Source organism: Syngnathus acus, chromosome 5 (genome assembly GCF_901709675.1).
Source record: "Syngnathus acus chromosome 5, fSynAcu1.2, whole genome shotgun sequence".
In the NCBI taxonomy this organism is placed as follows: domain Eukaryota; kingdom Metazoa; phylum Chordata; class Actinopteri; order Syngnathiformes; family Syngnathidae; genus Syngnathus; species Syngnathus acus.
This window is the reverse complement of record NC_051091.1, coordinates 13,885,538-13,907,800: the sequence shown is the minus strand read 5'-3', so window position 1 is coordinate 13,907,800 and position 22,263 is coordinate 13,885,538. Positions and strand designations below refer to the sequence as shown.

Sequence of the window (22,263 nt, the reverse complement as noted above, 5' to 3'; positions counted from 1 at the left end):
TCAAAGACGCACACGATCACAGCAACATACTCAGTCGATACCAGCAACCTTTAACTTACCGCTGCGCAAAAGTGAAAATGGGTATAATGTCTAGACCCCGAATATAAGACGACCCCCACTTTTTCAGTCTTATTTCAATTCAAAAAACATCGTCTTATATTCGGGCCAAGACGGTAATTTGTCTTTTTATTCCGCTTTCACTCCACAAGACTGCTGAACTGGGAGATTTTATTGAAAAAAGGTTCCCCCTTATCTTTTGTGCCGATTGGACTGCAATATTGTTGTGCAAGAGCGGAGAAGAAAGAATCCTTCCAGGAGCATGCATTTTTCCTTCTGAAGAAATCATGTCGGATGGTCACCATTTGTTGGATTTTGTCCACAATTTGGGAAGCGCGCTATCCACGCCTCTGGCAAAAGCCAGAGCCAATCACCTGTTATTCAATTTACTCACTGCGTGTTAGTTTTCTTTTTCAGTTTTAGGAAAAGACGAAGACACCGAAACAAAATTAGACTTACACAGGTTGGTTCAGGTCAATCACAATTCTTGTTAAGAAAACTGTTTTCAGGAAAGATACAATACAGCGCTGGACAATGCTCAAGAGCAGAAAGTCTCCAGTCAGAAAAGGCAACGTTCAACGTTCTTTGGTTAGCTTATATTCAGTTGCACATGCCGGTGTGGGCAGAGTTTGATGGGTGATTAGTCTATGGGGGTGGGGCAAGTTCGCAGGAGAGTTTGATTCCATGGAAGTGGGTGCTGGTTTGGTGAGAGCTGGTTCCGTGGGGTTGGGTGCTGATTATGGGCGATTCGATGTGTGTGGAGGCTGTTGTTTTCCATCCCGTCTTTCAGCCTTGGCAATCACCTTTGGCCGTGTTCTTGGCAGTCTCCGTCCTGGTGTTCTCCCTCTGGCACCTGCTGGTTTTATCTCCAAGTGACCTTCCTGTAAACATTCTCCTCCATTCTTGCCCATACACCCACTTCACCCACTGCCGCACCTTGTCCATTAATCGTCCTTCCAATTTTGTCATTTTGTACACACTTATGTGAAGTTTTGGGTGTGACATCATCAATTCGTTAATGTTCCCCGACTATGAAAATTTCTTACTCACCACTTACCATGCATTTGTTTGTTCTTTAGACACTTCATGTACTTGCTTATTTCGTCACATTCTTAGTTTAAAGAGTAAAGACCCAATGATTGTCACACACACATCTGGGTGTGGTGAAATTTGTCTCTGCATTTAACCCATCCCCGAAGGGAGCAGTGAGCAGCAGCGGTGCCGCGTCCGGGAATCATTTGGTGATCTAACCCCCAATTCCAACCCTTAATGCTGAGTGCCAAGCAGGGAGGCAATGGGTCCCATTTTTATAGTCTTTGGTATGACCCGGCCGGGGTTTGAACCCACAACCTTCCAGTCTCAGGGCGGACACTCTACCACTAGACCACTGAGCTAGTTCTCTCCGGAACCAGATGGAGCCTCGCTCGATGCAGCTACTGCCCACCCTGCTGCTGCTTCTGGACGACGCCTGCCTCCACTCGGCGACGGCTTCACGGAGCGGGGTCAGCGGACCCAAAGTCACCGAGAAGGTGTTTTTTGACATCACAGTGGCGGGTCACGAGGTGGGCCGCATCGTCATCGGCCTCTTCGGAGAGGTGGTCCCGCTCACTGTCAATAATTTGGTTGCTCTAGCAACTGGAGAGAAAGGCTATGGCTACAAAGGCACAAAGTTCCACCGGGTCATCAAAGACTTCATGATTCAAGGAGGAGACTTCACCGCTGGAGACGGAACTGGAGGTCACAGCATCTATGGGACAACGTTTCCGGACGAAAACTTCAAACTGAAGCACAGTTCAGCAGGATGGGTAAGCATGGCTAACGCCGGCGCAGACACCAATGGCTCACAGTTCTTCATCTTGGCCACCAAAGCACCCTGGCTGGATGGGAAACACGTTTTTGGAAAAGTTCTGGACGGCATGTCTGTGGTGCACACCATCGAGCTCCAAGACACCAATGACAGAAACCTGCCGTACGCCGAGTGCGTCGTAGTCAACAGCGGACGCATCCTCGTCAAAGAACCCTTTAGCGTCGACGTATGGTAGAATATAAAAAATATTCATTATTTAATCTTGAAGAAATGTAATCACGCTTCCAACCATATTTTTTCATTATTAGTCAAAACATTTTCCTTCTGTCCAGAACCTTCAGTAGTAATCCAAGACTGGCGTCTAGCATTAGGCAAAATACGACGTCACATCAAGCATTAATCAAAACATAAGATATAATCAAGTACTGAACTTTTTAGACGACTTTGGCAGTGTCCGTGATTTAGAAAAACATCAGGCATGCATTAAATTGTTCCTTAAGGGTCATTATGCTATTCAAAGTCAAAAGTCAAAGTCAAAGTCTGCTTTATTGTCAATTTCTTCACATGCCAAGACACACAAAGAAATCGAAATTACGTTCCCACTATCCCACGGTGACAAGACATAGTACACAATATAAATATAAGTAAACAACACAAAAAAATAAAACCAAGAAGGCATAAACACTGAATAAATAAGAGTGATGAATAAATAATAAACAAATAACATAATAAATAAGAGGAGCAAAAATGGAGTGTGCATACAGCAGACAGTCAGAATATAAGATAAGATAAGATAGTCCTTTATTATTCCCTCAATGGGGAAACTCCTGTGTAAGCAGCAGTACACTTAACATACACGCACACACGCATGCAGGGAAGGGGGTAAAAGATTTAAAAAAGTAAAGATATATATAATTAAAAAAAATATGGACAGTATGTACACAATACACTTTTACACAGTATACACAATATACAGTGGAGATAAGAAATTATTAGATAAAAAAAAAATAGTGCAAGGGAAGGAAAAACTGTGCAAAAGCAGGTAGAAAGAGTATGAGGTAGACAGATATTGCACATATGACTACACACGGTTATTGCACGTTATTATTGCACGTAATTATTGTCCGTTAGCTACAGTGATTTAGCCTGGTTGTATAGTCTGATGGCAGCAGGGAGGAAGGACCTGCGATGCCTCTCGGTGGTGCATCGTGGGTGACGAAGCCGGTCACTGATGGAGCTCTCCAGGGCTCTGACAGTCTCATGAAGGGGGTGGGAGACGTTGTCCATGATGGAGGACAGCTTAGCCACCATCCTCCTCTCCCCCACCACATCCACCCGGTCCAGACTGCAGCCGAGGACAGAGCCGGCTTTCTTCGCCACCTTGGCCAGCCTCTTCCTCTCCGCTGCAGTGATGCCGCTGCTCCAGCAGACCACCCCATAAAAAATGGCGGCCGCCACCACAGAGTCGTAGAAGGTCCTCAGGAGGCCGTCCCTCACTCCGAAGGACCTCAGTCTGCGCAGCAGGTGGAGTCTGCTCTGGCCCTTCTTGTATAGGGCCTGAGTGTTACCAGTCCAGTCCAGTTTATTGTTCAGGTGAACACCCAGGTACTTGTAAGAGTCCACAATCTCTACGTCCGTTCCCTGGATGTTCACCGGCGAGGGGGGGTCTTTGCGCCGGCGGAAGTCCACCACCAGCTCCTTTGTTTTTCCAGAGTTAATCTGGAGGCGGTTCGGCTGGCACCAGTCCACGAATCTGTGATTCAGTCCTCGGTACTCCGTCTCGTCTCCGTTGTTAATGAGACCGACGATGGCGGAGTCGTCCGAGAACCTCTGGAGGTGGCAGGTCGATGTGTGGTGGGTGAAGTCAGCTGTGTAGATGGTGAAGAGGAGGGGGGCCAGGACGGTCCCCTGTGGAGCTCCTGTGCTGCAGACCACCGTGTCAGACACACGGCCTCCTGTCCTCACAAACTGTGGTCTGTTTGTGAGGAAGTCCAGGACCCATGATGTCAGCTGCTGGCAGGCTCCAGCATGATGCAGTTTGTTCCCCAGCAGTTCTGGCTGGATGGTTGCAGGGGGGATGGTTGGTGGGTTCGGTGGAGTTGAGAATGGGCTGGGGGGTCTTGGAGGGGGTGTAGCAGGGGGCGGGGTTGAGGTGAGAGTCCTCGGAGCAGAAGAGGCTCCAGTCGGGGGAAGTTGCAGCAGGGCTGGGTGGGTGGGTGGGGGGAGGAGTGGATGGTTGTTCAAACCGGTTGAAGAACCGGTTCAGGTCATTCACCCACTCCTGATCCCTGTCCAGCGCAGGTCTGGAGTTGCTACGTCCTGAGATGGTGTTCAGGTTCCTCCAGACCCCACTGACATCGTCCCGCTGCAGTTGGTCTTCCATCCTCCTCCTGTAGTTGCTCTTCCCCTCCCTGATCTTCTTCCTCAAGTCCCTCTGCACCGTTTTCAGCAGGTCCCTGTCTCCCGATTTAAAGACCCTCCTTTTGTCCCTGAGCAGGTCTTTGATCTCAGGGGTGATCCAAGGTTTGCTGTTTGCAAAAACTCTGACTGTTTTGGTGGGTATGGTGGAGTCTACACAAAAGTTAATGTAGTCTGTGACACAGCTGGTGAGACCGTCGATGTCGTCCCCGTAGTCCTCACAGAACACGTCCCACACCGTGGTCTCAAAACAGTCCTGAAGAGTCTCCAGAGATTCTTCCGACCAGATCTGTCTGGTGTGGGTGACTGCTGGTTGCCTGTGCACCAGAGGCTGATACACGGGGAGAAGGTGGATCAGATCGTGATCAGATCTTCCAAGGGGGGGGAGGGGGGATGATGTATATGCCTCCTTAAGGTTGGCATAAAAAAGGTCCAGTGTTTTATTTCCTCTGGTACTGCAGGTGACATATTGGCTGAAAGTTCGAAGTGTGGATGAAGGAGAGGCATGGAGGTTGACCTTCTGACCGCGTGGTGCAGGGACAACAACCTCCTGCTGAACGTCGACAAGACCAAGGAGATTGTCGTTGACTTCCGGAAGGGTCACGCCCAACACCTGCCGCTGACCATCGACGGTGCTGTGGTGGAGAGAGTGAGCAGCGCCAGGTTCCTGGGGGTGCACATCAGTGAGGATCTCTCCTGGTCCACCAACACCGCGTCGCTGGCGAAGAAGGCCCAGCGCCGCCTGTACTTCCTTCGGAAACTCAGGCGAGCGGGGACTCCTCCGGCCGTCATGACTACTTTTTACCGCGGCACCATTGAGAGCGTCCTCTCCAGCTGTATTGCTGTCTGGGGTGGCAGCTGCACTGACCAAGACTTGAAGGCCCTGCAGCGCATTGTGAAAACGGCTAGTAAGACTATTGGTGCTTCTCTCCCCTCCTTGAAGGACATTTACACCTCCCATCTCACCCGCAAGGCGACCAAGATTGTGAGTGATGTGAGTCACCCCGCTCACTCTTTGTTTGAACTTCTGCCCTCTGGGAGGCGGTACAGGAGCCTGCGCTCCCGCACCACCAGACTTTCCAACAGCTTCGTACTCCAGGCTGTTAGGATCCTGAACTCGCTCCCCCTTTCAGAGTAGCGTCCTGTTCTTGCTGTATGCTCACTGGCTCGGTTTTGCCCCTCATATTCAATGGGTTATTGGTCTGTTTTTATTCATCGCTCATTTTATTTTATTTATTATTTATTATTTATAGTTTGTGCCTTCTTGTTTTTGTTTTGTGTCGCCTACTTGTATGTCTCGTCACCGTGGGATGGAGGAAACGGAATTTCGGTTTCTTTGTGTGTCTTGACATATGAAGGGATTGACAATAAAGCTGACTTTGACTTTGACTTTGATGTGTGAGACTCTCAACGGGATCACCAATATTTGAGTGATGTTCCAGTTATTTATTATCTTTCTGTGTGTTCACAATTGTCATGGTGGTCGTTCTGGTGTTTTTCTAACTAGGCTGTATGTATTTCTTTTGTTAACGTTGATTTCTCCGACGGCCCAAAAAGACACCACCGCGATCGGTTAAGAGAGAGAGAAACGAGAGAGGAGTGAGGTGCGTACATGTAAAAAAGGCGGTTCTGTATGAGAGAAATTGAAGAGGAATAAAACACCAGTTTTGGAAACCAAAACTTGTCCCTCGTCGTGACTCGGAGCCGCAACATATTTTGGCGAGCCAGCCAGGAGACAGGGTTTTGTTTTTGTTCGAGATCAGCGAGAGCTCTGAGTGGGTACATCGTTAGTGGCTAACGTTAGCGCATTGCTACCAACGAATCCCCCCCTGCTCCAACAACGAACCGGGATCTTCCTGACAAACGGATTACCTCGTGAGTACCGAGGATGGAACAAGAACAGTTAAGAGACCAAGTTACTACCACGCTGTGTAGGCTAGAAAGGGATCAACTAGTGGGGGTATGTAACTTTCTAAAGGGCTCCAATGTCGACGATACTGGCGAGAACGAGGAAGCCATCAAGAAGTTGAGCCGACGAGACTTGATGAAACTCATTGAAAACAAAATTGATGAAGTTGAGCAAAGTCACAGGTCAGTGGAAGTAGTCCAATTCATTGATGAATTGCTGCTGTTTATTAAAGACACTGTGTGGGAAGGTGACGCTCGCGAGAGGAGCACTGTTTACCGCCCCACTGATGTGACGCGCAACTACGAGGAGCTGCGGGTAGAGATACAAGCATTGCAGGAGAAACTTAAAATGGTGGACATATCATCAGCCGTGAGCCAAAGCCCATCACCTGCCAAAATATCGGAGGTGACTATTCGCAGGGAGTTTCGCATCTGTGGCCAAATAGGTGAAGGTGGGCAGCGCGAAAGGCTGTCCTATACCAACTTGCTCCATCAAATGGAACACGGACTTCGTAAAGGCCACAGCGAATCAGAAGTGATTGAAGCGGTTATAAGAGCTATTTGCCCAGGGCTTAAACTCAGAGACATGCTTGAATTAAAGACTGATATAACCCTTTCTCAGTTAAAAACAATACTAAGAGGACATTATAGAGAAGATGATACATCCGACTTGTATCAAAAATTGATCAACCTTTCCCAGGAGCCCAAAGAATCGCCCCAGGACTTTCTATTCAGGGCCATTGAGCTCAAAGATCGGCTCCTATATGCATCCAAAGGGGAACCAGCTGAACACTACAATGCAGACCTGGTCAAGAAGAAATTTTTGAGATCAGTGGGCACAGGACTACTGAATGACAACATTAAATTCCAGATGAAACCACTTCTTGATAATTTGGAGGTAACAGATGAAAGACTGATCGAAAGGCTCAATGAGGCAGCTAACCTTGAAGCCGAGCGGCTAAACAAGCTAAGGAGGAGCGGCATCAAGCAACCTAGAATTAATGAGCTGCAAACTTCGGATGAACGGCAGGGCGGCGTGCACACAACTCCATCCCAGGACACAGCAGTAGTGAAGGAGAAGGTCAAGATGGCTGCAGCTCCACCGGAAGTACAGGCCATGGTCGCTGAATTAAAAACTGAAGTTGCAGAGATGAAACAAATGGTGCTTAATTCCTTGAATGCCGGCAAGTTCCAGCCCGCCAGGAAACCAACATACAACACCCAACGGAGGAGAGGCTGCAGAACCTGCCAGGACAACGGCGAGGGAGACAATTGCACCCACTGCTTCAAGTGTGGCCAGGCGGGTCACATATCCAGAGGATGCCGAGCTCCACCTCTACGTCAGGGAAACGCCAGAGGGCCGCTGTCATGGGACCAGCAGTGACCCAGCCAACTCATCAGGAGTCCCGCTACTGCCACCATTGTCGACGAGAGGAACAAGGTGACACGTTGCTCCAGACCTGCGCAAGCTGCTCATCTGCCTCGTACTGTTCCAAAGCCTGTCAGACTCAACATTGGCCGGAACACAAACACATCTGCACCGCGGTAAGAATGGTGGATCACCATTTGAGTGAGAAGCGAGAAAAAGGGTGGTCATCACACATGGGTAAACTTGATATTTTTCCAAATAAGCAAGGGAGAAAACTTGTTAAATTAATTGGTAGACGTAGGATGGTCAAGTGTACTTTTGATAATGTACCAGTTACAGCCCTGTGGGATACAGGCGCACAAGCTACGGTGATAAATGATAAATGGAGAAAGGAACACTTGCCTTATACCACAATTCGAGGGATTGAGGAACTATTGGGACCAGAACCTCTAAACGGACTGGCCGCAAATCAGACTAAAATACCATTTATTGGGTGGGTTCCTGTTGAGTTTAAAATAACGGGCACAGAAGCTTCAAGTTCTGGCTTGTTAGTGCCTGTCCTCGTGTCCAGCGACCACAATGTGGCTCAGAGCCCTATCATAGGGTTCAATGTGATCGAGGAAGTCATTAATGAGCACGTGAAACAAGGCTCAAACGAGAGTGAATGTACAGCTAACATTGTGAGTGATGCTTTTGACATGGACACGGTCTCCGCTAAGACTGTTATCCATTTGTTGCATACACACCACGCAGTCAACGAGGAGATTCAGGTTAAAACGGGAAGAAGTAAAATTGTCTTAGGTCCAAATGAAACTACCACTGTTCGCTGTCGCACGCATATACAGGTTAATGAAGACATTGCTATGCTGTTTTGCCCAGAGTCCAACCAGAGTTTGCCTGAAGGATTGTTTATACAAGAAGTACTGTTTAAGGCAAAGAGAGGCAACTCAACCACGGTCCCAGTACCCATCACTAATACCTCGAGTCATAATATCACTCTGTATCCACGTATTAATGTGGGACATGTTGAAGGGGTTAAGGATATATATCCAGCAGCCCTGCCGCTTGCGAGCAAGCCAAAAATGGATGAAAACGAGGCAGACCTCAAAAGTTCATCCTCTTCTCCCCGTAACGCGAGTGAAAGTTGGGACCCCCCGTTAATGCTAGACCATCTAACTAATGAGCAGCAACAGGTAGTGAGGAAAATGCTCCGCGAAGAGTGTAAGGCCTTTGCTCGAGATGAAAATGATGTTGGCAGCATTCCGACTCTCCGCATGCATATTTCCCTTCACGACCATACCCCGGTCCAGAAAACATACATTAGTGTGCCAAAACCCCTACACCAGGAGGTAAAAGCTTATCTGCAAGATTTAATCAACCGGGGTTGGGTCATGAAATCCAAGTCACCGTACTCTTCACCAATAGTGTGTGTAAGAAAGAAATCGGGAGAGCTTAGACTCTGTGTAGACTACCGCGAACTTAATCGCAAGTCAGTACCGGACAGACACCCTATTCCCAGAATACAAGACATGCTTGATACCTTGACGGGTAGTTCATGGTTTACAGTGCTTGATCAAGGGAAAGCATATCACCAAGGGTTCTTGGATGAAGAAAGTCAGCCACTCACAGCATTCATCACGCCTTGGGGTCTGTACCAGTGGGTACGGATCCCATTTGGCCTTAGTTCTGCCCCGGCCGAATTCCAGAGAAGCATGGAGGAATGTCTGTGGGGGTTGCGAGATGACATTTGCCTACCCTACCTTGATGACAACTTAGTTCACAGTAAGTCGTTTCAGGACCATGTTGAACACGTGAGGGCAGTTTTGCAACGGTACCAGAAGCATGGTGTCAAACTAAGTGCTAGGAAATGTGAACTTTTCAAGCCTAAAGTCAGGTTTTTGGGCAGGATTGTGTCGAAAGAAGGTCATAGTATGGATCCCGCAGAAATTGCTCCCGTGATGGCACTAAAAGATAGGCAGCCCTGTAATGTGGGCGAGGTGAGGCAAATTTTGGGCTTTCTCTCCTACTACAGGCCATATATAGAAGACTTTTCACGCATTGCCAAACCTTTGTACGAACTCCTAGCAGCGCCATCAACCACTTCCAATGTGCCCCAAAACCCAAAGCGGCAGAAGGAAAGAGGAAAGGGGAAAAACAAACACAGTCGAGGACAGTTGTCATCCTCTGTCTCGATTACATGGACAGACACTCACCATCAGGCTCTGTGTTATCTGGTTGACAAACTGTCTAGTCCTCCTATCCTAAATTACCCAGACTTGAATCATCCGTTTGTGCTACACACGGATGCCTCTCAAGCGGGGTTGGGAGCCGTGCTCTATCAGCGAAGCAATGGAAGATTAAGAGTTATCGCTTATGGATCCAGAACCTTAACACCACCGGAGAAAAATTACCACATGCATGCGGGTAAATTGGAGTTTCTGGCACTGAAGTGGGCCATCTGTGAGCGCTTTAGGGATTACTTGTTACACGCACCATCTTTTGTGGTCTACACAGACAATAATCCGCTGACCTATGTATTAACAACGGCCAAATTGAATGCTTCTGATCAGCGGTGGGTAGCAGAATTGGCAGATTTCAATTTTACCATAAAATACAGACCTGGCAAAACGAATGCAGATGCAGATGGGTTATCGAGGATGGCCATTGACATCGAGGACTATATGAGTCATTGTACACAGTCTGTCAACCAGGATGTTGTAACAGCCACCCGACAGGGCATATTGGCACAGCAATCTTCAGCGCAATTTCCTTAGATGTGCTTCAGCAGCAAACAGGAGCTGAGGGACTGCTACATACTGTTCAGCCATTGACCAGAGAAGAGATTTGCGCTGCTCAGCGGCAGGACGCTGTAATAGGTCAAATATATAGTCACTTGCAGAAAAAAAGGAGACCGTTAGCATATGAGCTGAAAGCTGAGAGTGCAGAGGTAAAGGCATTGGCCAGAGAGTGGGACAAGCTCAAGATCAGGGAGGATGGGACCTTGTTCAGAGTAACTGCAACCAAAAAACAATTGCTTCTCCCTTCGATATACCACCCCCTTGTATTGGATGAACTGCACAAACAAATGGGCCACTTGGGCTCAGAGAGAACACTAAAGCTGGTAAGGGACCGTTTTTATTGGCCCAAAATGCAAAGAGACATTGAACACTTTGTCATGAATGTATGCGAGTGTCTGAAGAAGAGAAAACCAAACAGGCAAGCGCGTGCACCGATGCAAAATATCGTAACCACTCACCCCTTTCAGCTAGTGTCAGTTGATTTTCTCCATCCGGAACAATGTAAGGGTGGTTGTGAGTATATTCTAGTGGTCATGGACCATTATACACGCTTTGCACAGGCATATGCAACGACCAACAAATCAGCAAAGACTGTGGCAGAAAGATTGTTCAATGACTTTTGCCTTCGATTTGGTTTCCCAGAAAAGCTCCACCACGATTTAGGGAGAGAATTTGAAAACAAGCTGTTAAGTCACCTGAAGGAGTTGTCCGGTGTAAAGGGATCTCACACAACTCCATATCATCCTGAAGGGAATGGGCAAACAGAACGATTCAACAGGACTCTCCTCTCTATGCTGAGAACCCTTACCGAAGAGCAAAAATTGGACTGGAAAACACACCTTCCCAAAGTAGTACATGCCTAAAACTGTACTGCTAATGAGGCCACTGGTTACTCACCATTCTTCTTACTTTTTGGTAGATTACCAAGGCTTCCGGTGGACCTTCTCTTTGGCATTGAGCAGGAAGAAAGCCCAGGCTCCTACCAAGACTATGTCGGAAAATGGAGGAGCAGGATGATTGAGGCTTACAACATCGCCTCCAGGAATGCAGTTAAGTCAGCCGATAGAGGTAAAAGACAGTACGACAGGAAAATCTATGGTCCACCACTTCAGGTGGGCAGCCGCGTTCTTGTCAGAAATGTCGTTGAGAAGGGAGGTCCGGGAAAGATCCGCTCATATTGGGAAGGCAAGATTTACGTCATCAAACACCAAAAGGGCGAGGACAGTCCAGTTTTCGAGTTGGAGCCAGAAAATGGCACAGGCAGAACAAGGATCTTACACAGGAATTTGTTATTGCCCTGTGACTTTCTTCCACTAACTCCACAGGAAGATAGGATGGTGGAAAAGAAAAAAACAACAAAAAAGACACTTTGATGAAAATGGGAGAACAAAAGCACAACAGATGCAGCAGGTGGAAAGTGAGGTGGATCTAGATGAGGACTTATTGGATGCTGCCACATGGTCTGTCCATGAGCCGCGCGGTTTGCGTTTGCTGGACCCCACTGCAGTAGAATTTGTCCCACAGATCGCGGGAGATGCTTCCGTGCGGGAAGAGCGTTCCGAACAAGCTGAGGAGGAGGAACGGGTCGAGATAGTCCCTTCTCCATCTGTTAGGGAAGTTGAGTACACTGCAGATGCAGGTGATATATCCGATGAGACGGATTCCGAAGACGCAAGAGCGGCAGAGCAGAGAAGGTGGTACTCAAAAAGGGAAAGACGGAAGCCACAAATTTTGACTTACAATACGTTGGGTCAACCGACTTTCACAGAGAGGACAGTAGCCACTAAATGTTTAGATGTTAGGGGTTTCTGGCGAGCTTGGTGTTGAATGCTTATATTTGTATATATGATTTGTGACGTCATAGTTGTAACATGAACATGGACAAATGCCACAAGTGTATGCAGGTCTTATAATTGGTTATTGAAAATGTTGGGTGGTTGAATGCTTACACTGAATTTTTCAGGAGTATACACAACTGTAATGCATATTGGTCGGGGTATTAAAAAAAAAAAAAAATTGCTTCAAACCGGTTTACCGGTCTATTCCGTGCTATTCGGTCTGTAAATTGGTTACCTTGATGTGTTAGGTCAAGATGACACTTTTTTTCTTAAGTGGGGGAGGGTGTGAGACTCTCAACGGGATCACCAATATTTGAGTGATGTTCCAGTTATTTATTATCTTTCTGTGTGTTCACAATTGTCATGGTGATCGTTCTGGTGTTTTTCTAACTAGGCTGTATGTATTTCTTTTGTTAACATTGATTTCTCCGACGGCCCAAAAAGGCACCACCGCGATCGGTTAAGAGAGGGAGAAACGAGAGAGGAGTGAGGTGCGTACATGTAAAAAAGGCGGTTCTGTATGAGAGAAATTGAAGAGGAATAAAACACCAGTTTTGGAAACCAAAACTTGTCCCTCGTCGTGACTCGGAGCCGCAACACATGATTGAAGTCCCCGGTAATAAGAAGGAGGGCATGTGGATGCTGTGTTTGCAGCCTGCTTACACTGCTGTGCAGGACATCGCGGGCTGCGTCGGCATTAGCATTTGGGGGGGGGCATACGCAGTTATCGCGATAACGTGCGAGAGTTCCCGCGGCAGGTAGTGTGGCCTCAAGCTAACGGCTAGCAGCTCAATGTCCGCGCTGCAGAGTTGCTCTTTGATAGTGATGTGCCCAGGGTTGCACCATCTATCGTTCACAAACACAGCAAGCCCCCCTCCTTTCCTCTTACCGCTCTCTCGTGTCCTGTCTGCCCTTATCAGGTTGAATCCGTCCAGAGCGACGGCAGAGTCCGGTGTTTGCTCCGTTAGCCAGGTCTCCGTGAAAAGCAGCATGCTACATTCCCTGTATTCCCGTTGGTGCCGTGCTAGCGCAGTTAGCTCATCCATCTTATTGCAAATGGACCTCACATTCCCGGTGATGATGGTGGGGAGTGTGGGCTTGAAGCGGCGTTTCTTTTTCCGGCACATAACACCCGAGCGTTGTCCTCTTTTCCTCCTCTTCAGCTCGGGGGAAACATTGGGCTTGTAGCCTGTTAGCTTCCCTTGGCTACAGAGGGCTAACAGCTGACCACGGGTGTAAACAATGGAGCGTTTACTGCCTGCTTCAGTGAATGCTGGAGTGATGAACCAGGTGAAAAATAGGATAAATAAAAGGGCCTGCCTCACTGTTTTTGCAAACATGTTTCTGCCCGGTAAAAAAAGAAAACACAGTACTGAGAAAAAGAAAAAAAAGAGTAAAAAAGAACATAAAACGAGACAATATACAGACGAGTCGACGGAGCTGCTGCAAACGTGTCGCCACTACCGCGGCGCCAACAATATATATATATAGCGCAAAAAGTACAGGACACTACACAGAAGGGGGGAGAGAGTTCAGGATCCTAGCAGCCTGGAGTATGAAGCTGTTGGTGAGTCTGGTGGTGCGGGAGCGCAGGCTCCTGTACCTCTTCCCAGAGGGCAGAAGATTCAAGAGTTTTTATTCGCCATGTTTGAGGGTGCCAAACAAGGAATTTGACTTCGGTAAAACACACACTCTGTTCAACATTTAGGTGACTAACAACACTCAGGACATGTGAATAATGGCAAAAACAGTGTAGACAAATTCAAAAAGGTGTGAAGAGCAGGATGTTATTGCACAGTAATGACTCTATGAGTGGTGTGAGTTCATCAGAGCAACAGCCTGGGGGAAGAAGCTGTCTCTGTGTCTGCTGGTTTTGGCGTACCGAGCTCTATAACGCCGTCCGGAGGGGAGTAGTTCAAACAGACTGCAACCTGGGTGAGAAGGGTCTGTAGAGATGTTCCTTGCACGTTTCCTGGTCCTGGACAGGTTAAAAGTTAAAGTCCCAATGATCGTCACACACACATCTGGGTGTGGTGAAATTTGTCCTCTGCATTTAACCCATCCCCGTGTGATTTTAATCCATCCCCTGGGGGAGAGGGGAGCAGTGAGCAGCAGCGGTGCCGCGCTCGGGAATCAGTTGGTGATCTAACCCCCCAATTCCAACCCTTAATGCTGAGTGCCAAGCAGGGAGGCAATGGGTCCCATTTTTATAGTCTTTGGTATGACCCGGCCGGGGTTTGAACCCACAACCTTCCAGTCTCAGGGCGGACACTCTACCCCTAGGCCACTGAGCTGGCGTACAAGTCTTGAATAGATGGGAGGTTGATTCCAATGATCTTTTCTGCAGTCCTGATTGTCCGTTGCAGTCTGTGCTTTTCTTGTTTGGAGGCCGATCCAAACCAGACAGTGATGGAGGTGCAGAGGACAGACTGGATGATGGCAGTGTAGAAGGTCTTCAGAAGCTCTCGCGGCAGGTTGAACTTCTTAGGCTGTCTCAGGAAGTACAGCCTCTGCTGGGCCTTCTTCCGGACAGAGTCTATGTGGCCGGTCCATTTCAGGTCCCGAGAGATTGTGGTTCCCAGGAACTTGAAGGTGTCTGTGGAGAGAATAGTATTACTGCGGATAGTGAGGGGTAAAAGTGGTGAAGGGTCTCGCCTGAAATCCACTGTCATCTCCACGGTCTTGAGCGGGTTCAGCTCCAGATGGTTTTGGCTGCACCAGTGGACCAGCCGCTCCACCTCCTGTCTGTACGCAGTCTCATCACCGTCCTGGATCAGTCCGATGAGAGTGGTGTCGTCTGCATACTTCAGGAGCTTCACAGGAGAGTCACCTGAGGAGAAATCATTGGTGTAGAGAGAGAAGAGCAGTGGGGAGAGGACGCACCCCTGAGGGGCTCCAGTATTGGTGGTCCGGGTGTCAGATGTGATGCCCCCCAGCCTCACACGCTGTCTCCTGGTCAGGAAGCTGGTGATCCACTGACAGGTGGAGGCAGGCACCGCAAGCTGGATGAGCTTCTGTTGGAGGATGTCAGGAGCGATGGTGTTGAACGCCGAGCTGAAGTCCACGAACAGGATCCTGGCGTACGTTCCTGGGGTGTCCAGGTGGTGCAGGATGATCAAACAAAGAGTGAGCGGGGTGACTCACATCACTCACAATCGTGGTCGCCTTGCGGGTGAGATGGGAGGTGTAAAGGGGAGGGGAGTGAAGCACCAATAATCTTACCAGCCGTGTTCACTATGCGCTGCAGGGCCTTCATGTTGTATTCAGTGCAGCTACCACCCCAAACAGTGATACAACTGGAGAGGACGCTCTCAATGGTGCCACGGTAGAATGTAGTCATGAGCACTTGCCCGCCTGAGTTTCCGCAGGAAGTACAGGCGGCGCTGAGCTTTCTTCGCCAGTGATGCGGTGTTGGTGGACCAGGAGAGATCCTCACTGATGTGCACCCCCAGGAACCTGGTGCTGCTCACTCTCTCCACCACAGCACCGTCGATGGTCAGCGGCAGGTGTTGGGTGTGACCCTTCCGGAAGTCAACAACAATCTCCTTGGTCTTGTTGACGTTCAGCAGGAGGTTGTTGTCCCTGCACCACGTGGTCAGAAGGTCAACCTCCAACCTGCGGTTGTTGCTGTAGGTTGCAGTGCAGTCATGCGTCAGCAGGGTGAAGAGCAGCGGACTGAGCACGCAGCCTTGGGGGGCCCCCGTGCTCAGCGTGATGCTGGCGGAGATTTTGTCGCCAACACGTACCACCTGAGGCCTCTGACAGAGGAAGTCCAGTAGCCAGTTGCAGAGGTAGGTACTGAGGCCCAGCTTGTCGAGTTTGCAGATGAGTCGTTGTGGCACAATGGTGTTGAAGGCAGAACTGAAGTCCACAAACAGCAATCTCACATACGAGTCCCTTTCTCTCCAGGTGGGTGAGGGCCGAGTGGAGGGCAGAGCAGATGGCATCCTCAGAGGACCGTTTGGCTCGGTACGCAAACTGGAAGGGGTCTATGGTGGGGGGGAGAATGGATCTGATGTGCTCCATGACAAGCCGCTCAAAGCACTTCATGATGATGGGCGTCAGTGCCACGGGGCGGTAGTCATTGAAGCAGGAAGGAGCAGGTTTCTACGGCACAGGTACGATGGTGGCAGCTCCCCAGCGCAGTCCTTCAGCGCTCGACCTGGGATGTTGTCAGGGCCCGCCGCCTTACGGGTGTTGATAGCGGCAAGCGCCCTCCTCACGCTATCAGCAGAGAGGCACAGGGGCTGCTCGTGTGGAGGGGGAGGGGTCTTCAGCGGGCAAGTGCTGTTCTGAGCGTCGAAGCGAGCAAAGAAGCGGTTAAGATCGTTGAGCAGACGGATGTCGCCCTCACAGCTCTGCGGCGCGGGCTTGTAGTCCATGATGGTCTGAATGCCCTGCCAAAGGCTCCGTGCGTCCCTGCTGTCCTTGAAGTGGGCGGTAATCTTGCAAGAGAACGCCCTTTTCGCTTCCTGCCCCGGGACAGGTTGGCCCTCGCTGTCCTCAAGCCAGCCTCATCCCCCGCTCTGAAGGCTTTGTCCCTAACCCTCAGCAGCCTGAGGACAGCCCCTGTCAGCCATGGCTTCCAGTTAGCCCGAGTGACGATGAAATTCGAGTGGGTCACATCATCAATGCACTTCGTGATGTAAGAGGAAACAGAGTCAGTATACTCCTCTATGTCCGTCCGATCGTTGCAAGTGGCCGCCTGCTTAAACATTTCCCAGTCAGTAGTGCCAAAGCAGTCTCGAAGCGCATCAGAGGCACCCTCAGGCCACACTCTTACCCGCTTGCGAACCGGCCTGGATGCTTTCACCATTTGTCTGTATGCGGGCAAAAGCATAACAGTGAGATGGTCGGAAAGTCCAAGATGGGGGAGCTCCTCTTTGAAAGCTCCTTTATGTGTAGAGTAGACCAGGTCCAGGAAGCTGTCACCACGTGTTGGAAAATTAACATGCTGGTGAAGCCTCGGAAAAACAGACTTCAGGTTAGCATGATTAAAATCCCCAGCGAAGATGGTGAAACCGTCAGGGTGCGCCGTCTGTTGTTCACTGACAGCCTGGTACAGTTCACTAAGAGCCGCGATCCTGTCGCCTTCGATGTTGGAAGGCGGGATGTATACCGCGACTAGCAGAATCGCAGTAAATTCCCTTGGCAGGTAAAAAGGACGGCACTTAATGATCACAAACTCCGCCAGTGGCGAGCAGTGCTTGCATACCACTACAGAGTCCCGGCACCATTTGTCACGGATGTAGACGCATATTCCACCTCCTCGCGGTTTTTTATTTTATTTTTTATTCAGGCAATATATCAAAAAAACATTTGGTTTTCAAAGTGCACAGAAATACAGATCATGAAGTTATAAAAACCTTTGTCATCACCATATATAAAAATGTCTACCGTAATTTTCGGAATATAAGTCGCACCGGAGTATAAGTCGCACCAGCCATAAAATGCCCAAAAAAGTGAAAAAAAACATATATAAGTCGCTCCGGAGTATAAGTCGCATTTTGGGGGGCAATTTATTCGACAAAATCCAACACCAAGAACAGTCATGAACGAGCAACAACAGGCTAAACGATAGGTATGCTAACGTGACATAAACACAAACTAAGAGCTGAGAACGGCCCTGACGTAAAATTCAGAGTTATTCAAAAAACGATTACATAAATAACACGTTAATAAAACCATCTGTGTCACTCCAATTCATTAAATCCATCAATCGTCCTTTGTCAACAATGCGTGCGTGCCGCTGACGGCTCTTGCACTTCAAAATATTCCACAGGCCCATATAACGATATATAAATTATATATCAAATAACTATTATATAAGCAATAATGTTATCAAACCATCTGTGCACTCTAAATCATTAAATCCATCGATCAAATTCCTTGTCCTTTGTCAACAACGCCGCGCGTGTGTGCGCCCTGACGTCAGCCTCGTTGTTATTCCACAGATCTACTATATAACTATATTGTAGCGTTAACAAAGTTCAAGGAAAGACGTGGGTTTGGTAAACGGCTCTTTATTTAACAAAACAAACTTCCAGGCGTGTGGCGGCGTGGACTTCCAGCCACGGAAATGGAAGAGAGCTCCATAGAATAGGACCGGGCGTGCGTAAAAGCCATGACCGAGCCCCATCCACCGTCCCCGGACAGCCACCCGGCCGAGCGCCGGCCCTCGACTTCCATCCACGGAGGTGAAAGACAGCTCGGTAGAGTAGGACCGGGCGTGCGTAAAAGCATTGTCCGAGCCCCATTCACCGTCCCTGGACAGCCACCCGGCCGAGCGCCGGCCCCCGACTTCAATCCACGGAAGTGAAAGAGAGCTCCGTCGAGTCAATCTTTGTCCTCTATGTAAACAACGCCGCGTCGCGCTGCTGACGTCAGCAGCGCTGCTGACGTCACTTGAAATTCAAATTACAGTAATCCCTTGCTACATTGCGGTTCGTTTATCGCGGTTTCATTTTTTTTTTTTTTTGAAAATTTTTGAAAAAAAACACATAAGTCGCCCCCCCACCCAAACTATGAAAAAAACCGCGACTTATAGTCCGAAAATTACGGTAGTTATGTCTTCTTTATTGATTTGGTATGTGAATATACTTGTCTGCTTATTCAACGAGGTTTGAGCATATCTGTTTTTGTAGCTAGGCAGGACTTCTTGTATTTCGACCCCATTCCTTCAAGCTTGAAGCATTTATTGGGTTGCTGTACTTAAGAGGGTGTTAGATTTGCTGTTGTCAGAAAAATATGGAAGCCAAGCCTTTCGTCAAGCAATGCCTCGTGACCGATTCAGAAGAGTAAAACAGTACCATTTTGATGTCCGCTCCACTCGTCGAGAGAGGGTCAAGAAAGACAAATTTTGTTTGATGTCATGGTTTTGGACAGATTTGTTGAGTACAGCCAGAAGGCATATATTCCACAGGATTCACTGACAGTGGATGAAGAGCTGTTTCCAACAGAAACTCGCTGTAGGTTCGCTCAATATATGCCAAATAAACCCGACAAGTTTGGAATCAAGTTTTGGATCCTAGCTGAAGTTGGAACAAAGTACTGCCTCGGTGTGAAGCCATATCTCGGGAAAGGATGAGCAGAGAGTCAACAGTTTGGGGACAGAGTGACTTGTCAGATAAAAGTGGGGTGTAGCGGCAACAGAACTGTAACCGTCCGTGATGTTTGAAAAGGTCCTGTATGTGGAAAACGCATGGCTAAAATTTGCATGGCCTGCAAAGATAAGGCTGTCTGATATCAGGGACAGGCACAAACATGCAAGTCTGTGACTGAAATGCTAGTGAAAGAACTTTATGTGGATAACTATATTGTGCATGCTATAATGTTCAATTGCGTCAATTGACGCATCTAGCTGTTCTCGGTATAAACTGCTGTATCATGCACACAACTTATGTAAAGTTTTTTTTCTTTGTTTTTGTACGAAGCATGGTAAATAAATAAAATTCAGATTTTTTCTGAATTTTCCTACAAACACGTATAAAGCAGTCATGACGCAAAGTTGTGATTCGCGTCAATTGACGCATCCAGCTGGATGCGTCAATTGACTTAATTCTCCTGCTGGCCACCACAGGAAGCGCTGCAGGTCGGTGTCATCCACAGGAATGCGGACTTGATGGCACATAGCCTCGATGTCTGCAGTGATGGCAATTGGTTATTGCCTGAACTGGAGAAACACTCCTACCAGTGAATTTGCTAGAGCCAGTCCCTGTAGTAGCTCACTATGCAGCGAGATTCCCTGGTACCTGGCCACACAGTCAAAGACAACGCAGAGCTTCTTCTTCTGTGGGTGATATACACCGTGGTGGGGAATATAGTGTTCCATTTTGAGAGTTCAGTGGTGCCGTAGGAATCTCAACGGCATACCCCTTTCTCAGCATGTCATTTATGAAGGCTGTACTTCTTCATGGAACTCAAGATTCCTTTTCAACTTGCCTTTGAGGTTTAACGCACTCTGCATCACTGAACTGCGGTTGTTCGGCATCTTATTTGTTTGCAGACTGATATCGTAGTGTCCATCCATAAATAGAGAAAAAATGGACACAGACTTTATGAATTTGTGGTCCTCTTGAGACATTTCGATTTTTCGTCACAGTGGCGCTCAGGAAAGTCATGGTCACACTGTTTTTTTAAGCAAATGCTCCACATTGTTGATGGCTATTCTGCTCACAACAGCATGACATTGCGCAAGATTATAAGCTGTGATGTTTGTCTCTCTAAGAGGCCCGTTCAGGGTCCATCCAAGTGCAGTTTTGGTGGCATATGGTCCATTGTTCTTACTTGGAATCACTTTCCATGGCTTCAAGATGGTGTATTCTTTGGTTCCTATGAGGAGTTTGACTCCGGCATTGATCTGAGGCAGCCTAACCTCACTGCGGTATGGCCACTTGACAATGTTTTCACGAGACACGGGAATGCTCTTCTGTGTACTCTTTTGACAGTGCGATGAAATTGTCTTCAAGGCTGCTGACCACCAAGTCTGAGAAAACGTAGCTTTTTACCATGCTCTTGGAACTGGTAGTACTTAACATAAGATCTGTGCGTCCGCCTTGCACATTCAGCTGCCTTGCCACGGCTTTCGTACAGTCTTGCCACGGCTTTCGTACAGTCTTGCCACTTTTGCTGACTTTCACTCGCACAGGAACAATGGCAAGCACACACTTGTCTCCAGCCCGAGTACAAGCACTAGTCTCCTTTTCTGGCGGTTCACTGATAGCACTGGCTTTGGTGACCTCAGTTCCAACTGATTTCTCCTTTGTAATGTTCCTAGAGAAATGCAGCAGGCATGGATGCTTCAGAGCGCAAATCTCAAGTCATCTTCTTTGTGCATTCTTTGGTCAGATGACCCTTCATTAAGCAACTGAAGCAAAGTCCATTCTTTTTCAAAAAGTCCACTCTTTCATTATGCCCTTTTTTCTAATCTTGCCAAACTTTGCAATGTGTGATTCTTCTCACAAAACATGCAGGGTTTTGTAAAGGCATTGCTGAGTGGCCAAGGAATCATGGAGCCTCGTAGAGCAAAGAGATGAAATAAATAAGAAGATCCTGGGAACACATTCCGAAAGGATCAAGAAGCAGTTAAAAGGGAAGTATGCAGAGAAGAACAAAGAGGTGAAAAGAAGTATAAAAGCAGACAAAAGGAAATGCATGGACATTGCAAGTGAAGCTGAAGCTGCTGCAAGAAAACAACACATGAAGACACTTTATGGACTAACAAAGACACTGTGCAACGAGAGACCCAGGCAGAGCACAGCAGTACTAGACAAGGATGGTAACCTCGTTAGTGGAAGGGATGCGATTAAGATGAGATGGACGGAACACTTCAAAAAAGTGTTGAATAGAACAGAGCCGTAAAACCCAATAACTGAAGAAGACGAATGTGAATTCAGCAACAGAGCTGAAGAGATCACGGTAAATGAACCAACACTAAGTGAAGTCAAAGAAGCAATAAAAAGACTGCAGAATGGCAAGGCAGCAGAAATTGACTCCATCACAGCCGAATTATTTTTTTTATTTCGATATCTTTATTTCGAACATCCAAAACAAAAAAGAAAAACAAAAAAACAAAACAAATAACACTCTAAAGTGCCACATAAGTCCATACAACAAACAAACAAAAAATAAACCAAATAGAAATAAATAAATTAAATAAATTAATTAATTAATTAATAATAATACATAAGTAAATAAAAAAATAAAGAATGCTCGAAAAGGAGTAGGAGGAAGCATAGCTTTTTAGATTCCTACCCCTTTCTCACTTCATCCATTATAAACCAACGATTCAACATACTATACTGTAATTCTACAATATAAAACAAGTAGACAAACTTTCACACTTATTGTTCTGTTTCATTTTTACTTGTGTGTAGCCCTTTGGCACTCTTAGCCTTTGTACCCGCTAAACAACATATTTTTGTACACTTTTTTAAACTGGTGGATATTTGGACTTTGCTTGAGTTCCTCACTTAGATTGTTCCATAGTTTGACCCCGGTTATAGTTATACAGAAACTTTTTAAGGTTGTTCTTATGTTTAAGATTTTGAAGTTGTGATTCCCTCTTAA

General features: G+C 47.6%; 1 protein-coding gene across 1 annotated transcript; it reads left to right on the top strand.

Moving 5' to 3' along the window:
• The first annotated feature begins 1,459 nt into the window (after window positions 1-1,459).
• LOC119123175 (peptidyl-prolyl cis-trans isomerase C-like) lies at window positions 1,460-2,099 on the top strand. Its single transcript, XM_037252057.1, has one exon. The coding sequence runs from the start codon at window positions 1,470-1,472 to the stop codon at window positions 2,097-2,099; it is 630 nt and encodes a 209-aa protein (XP_037107952.1). The 5' UTR covers window positions 1,460-1,469.
• The last annotated feature ends 20,164 nt before the right edge of the window (window positions 2,100-22,263 follow it).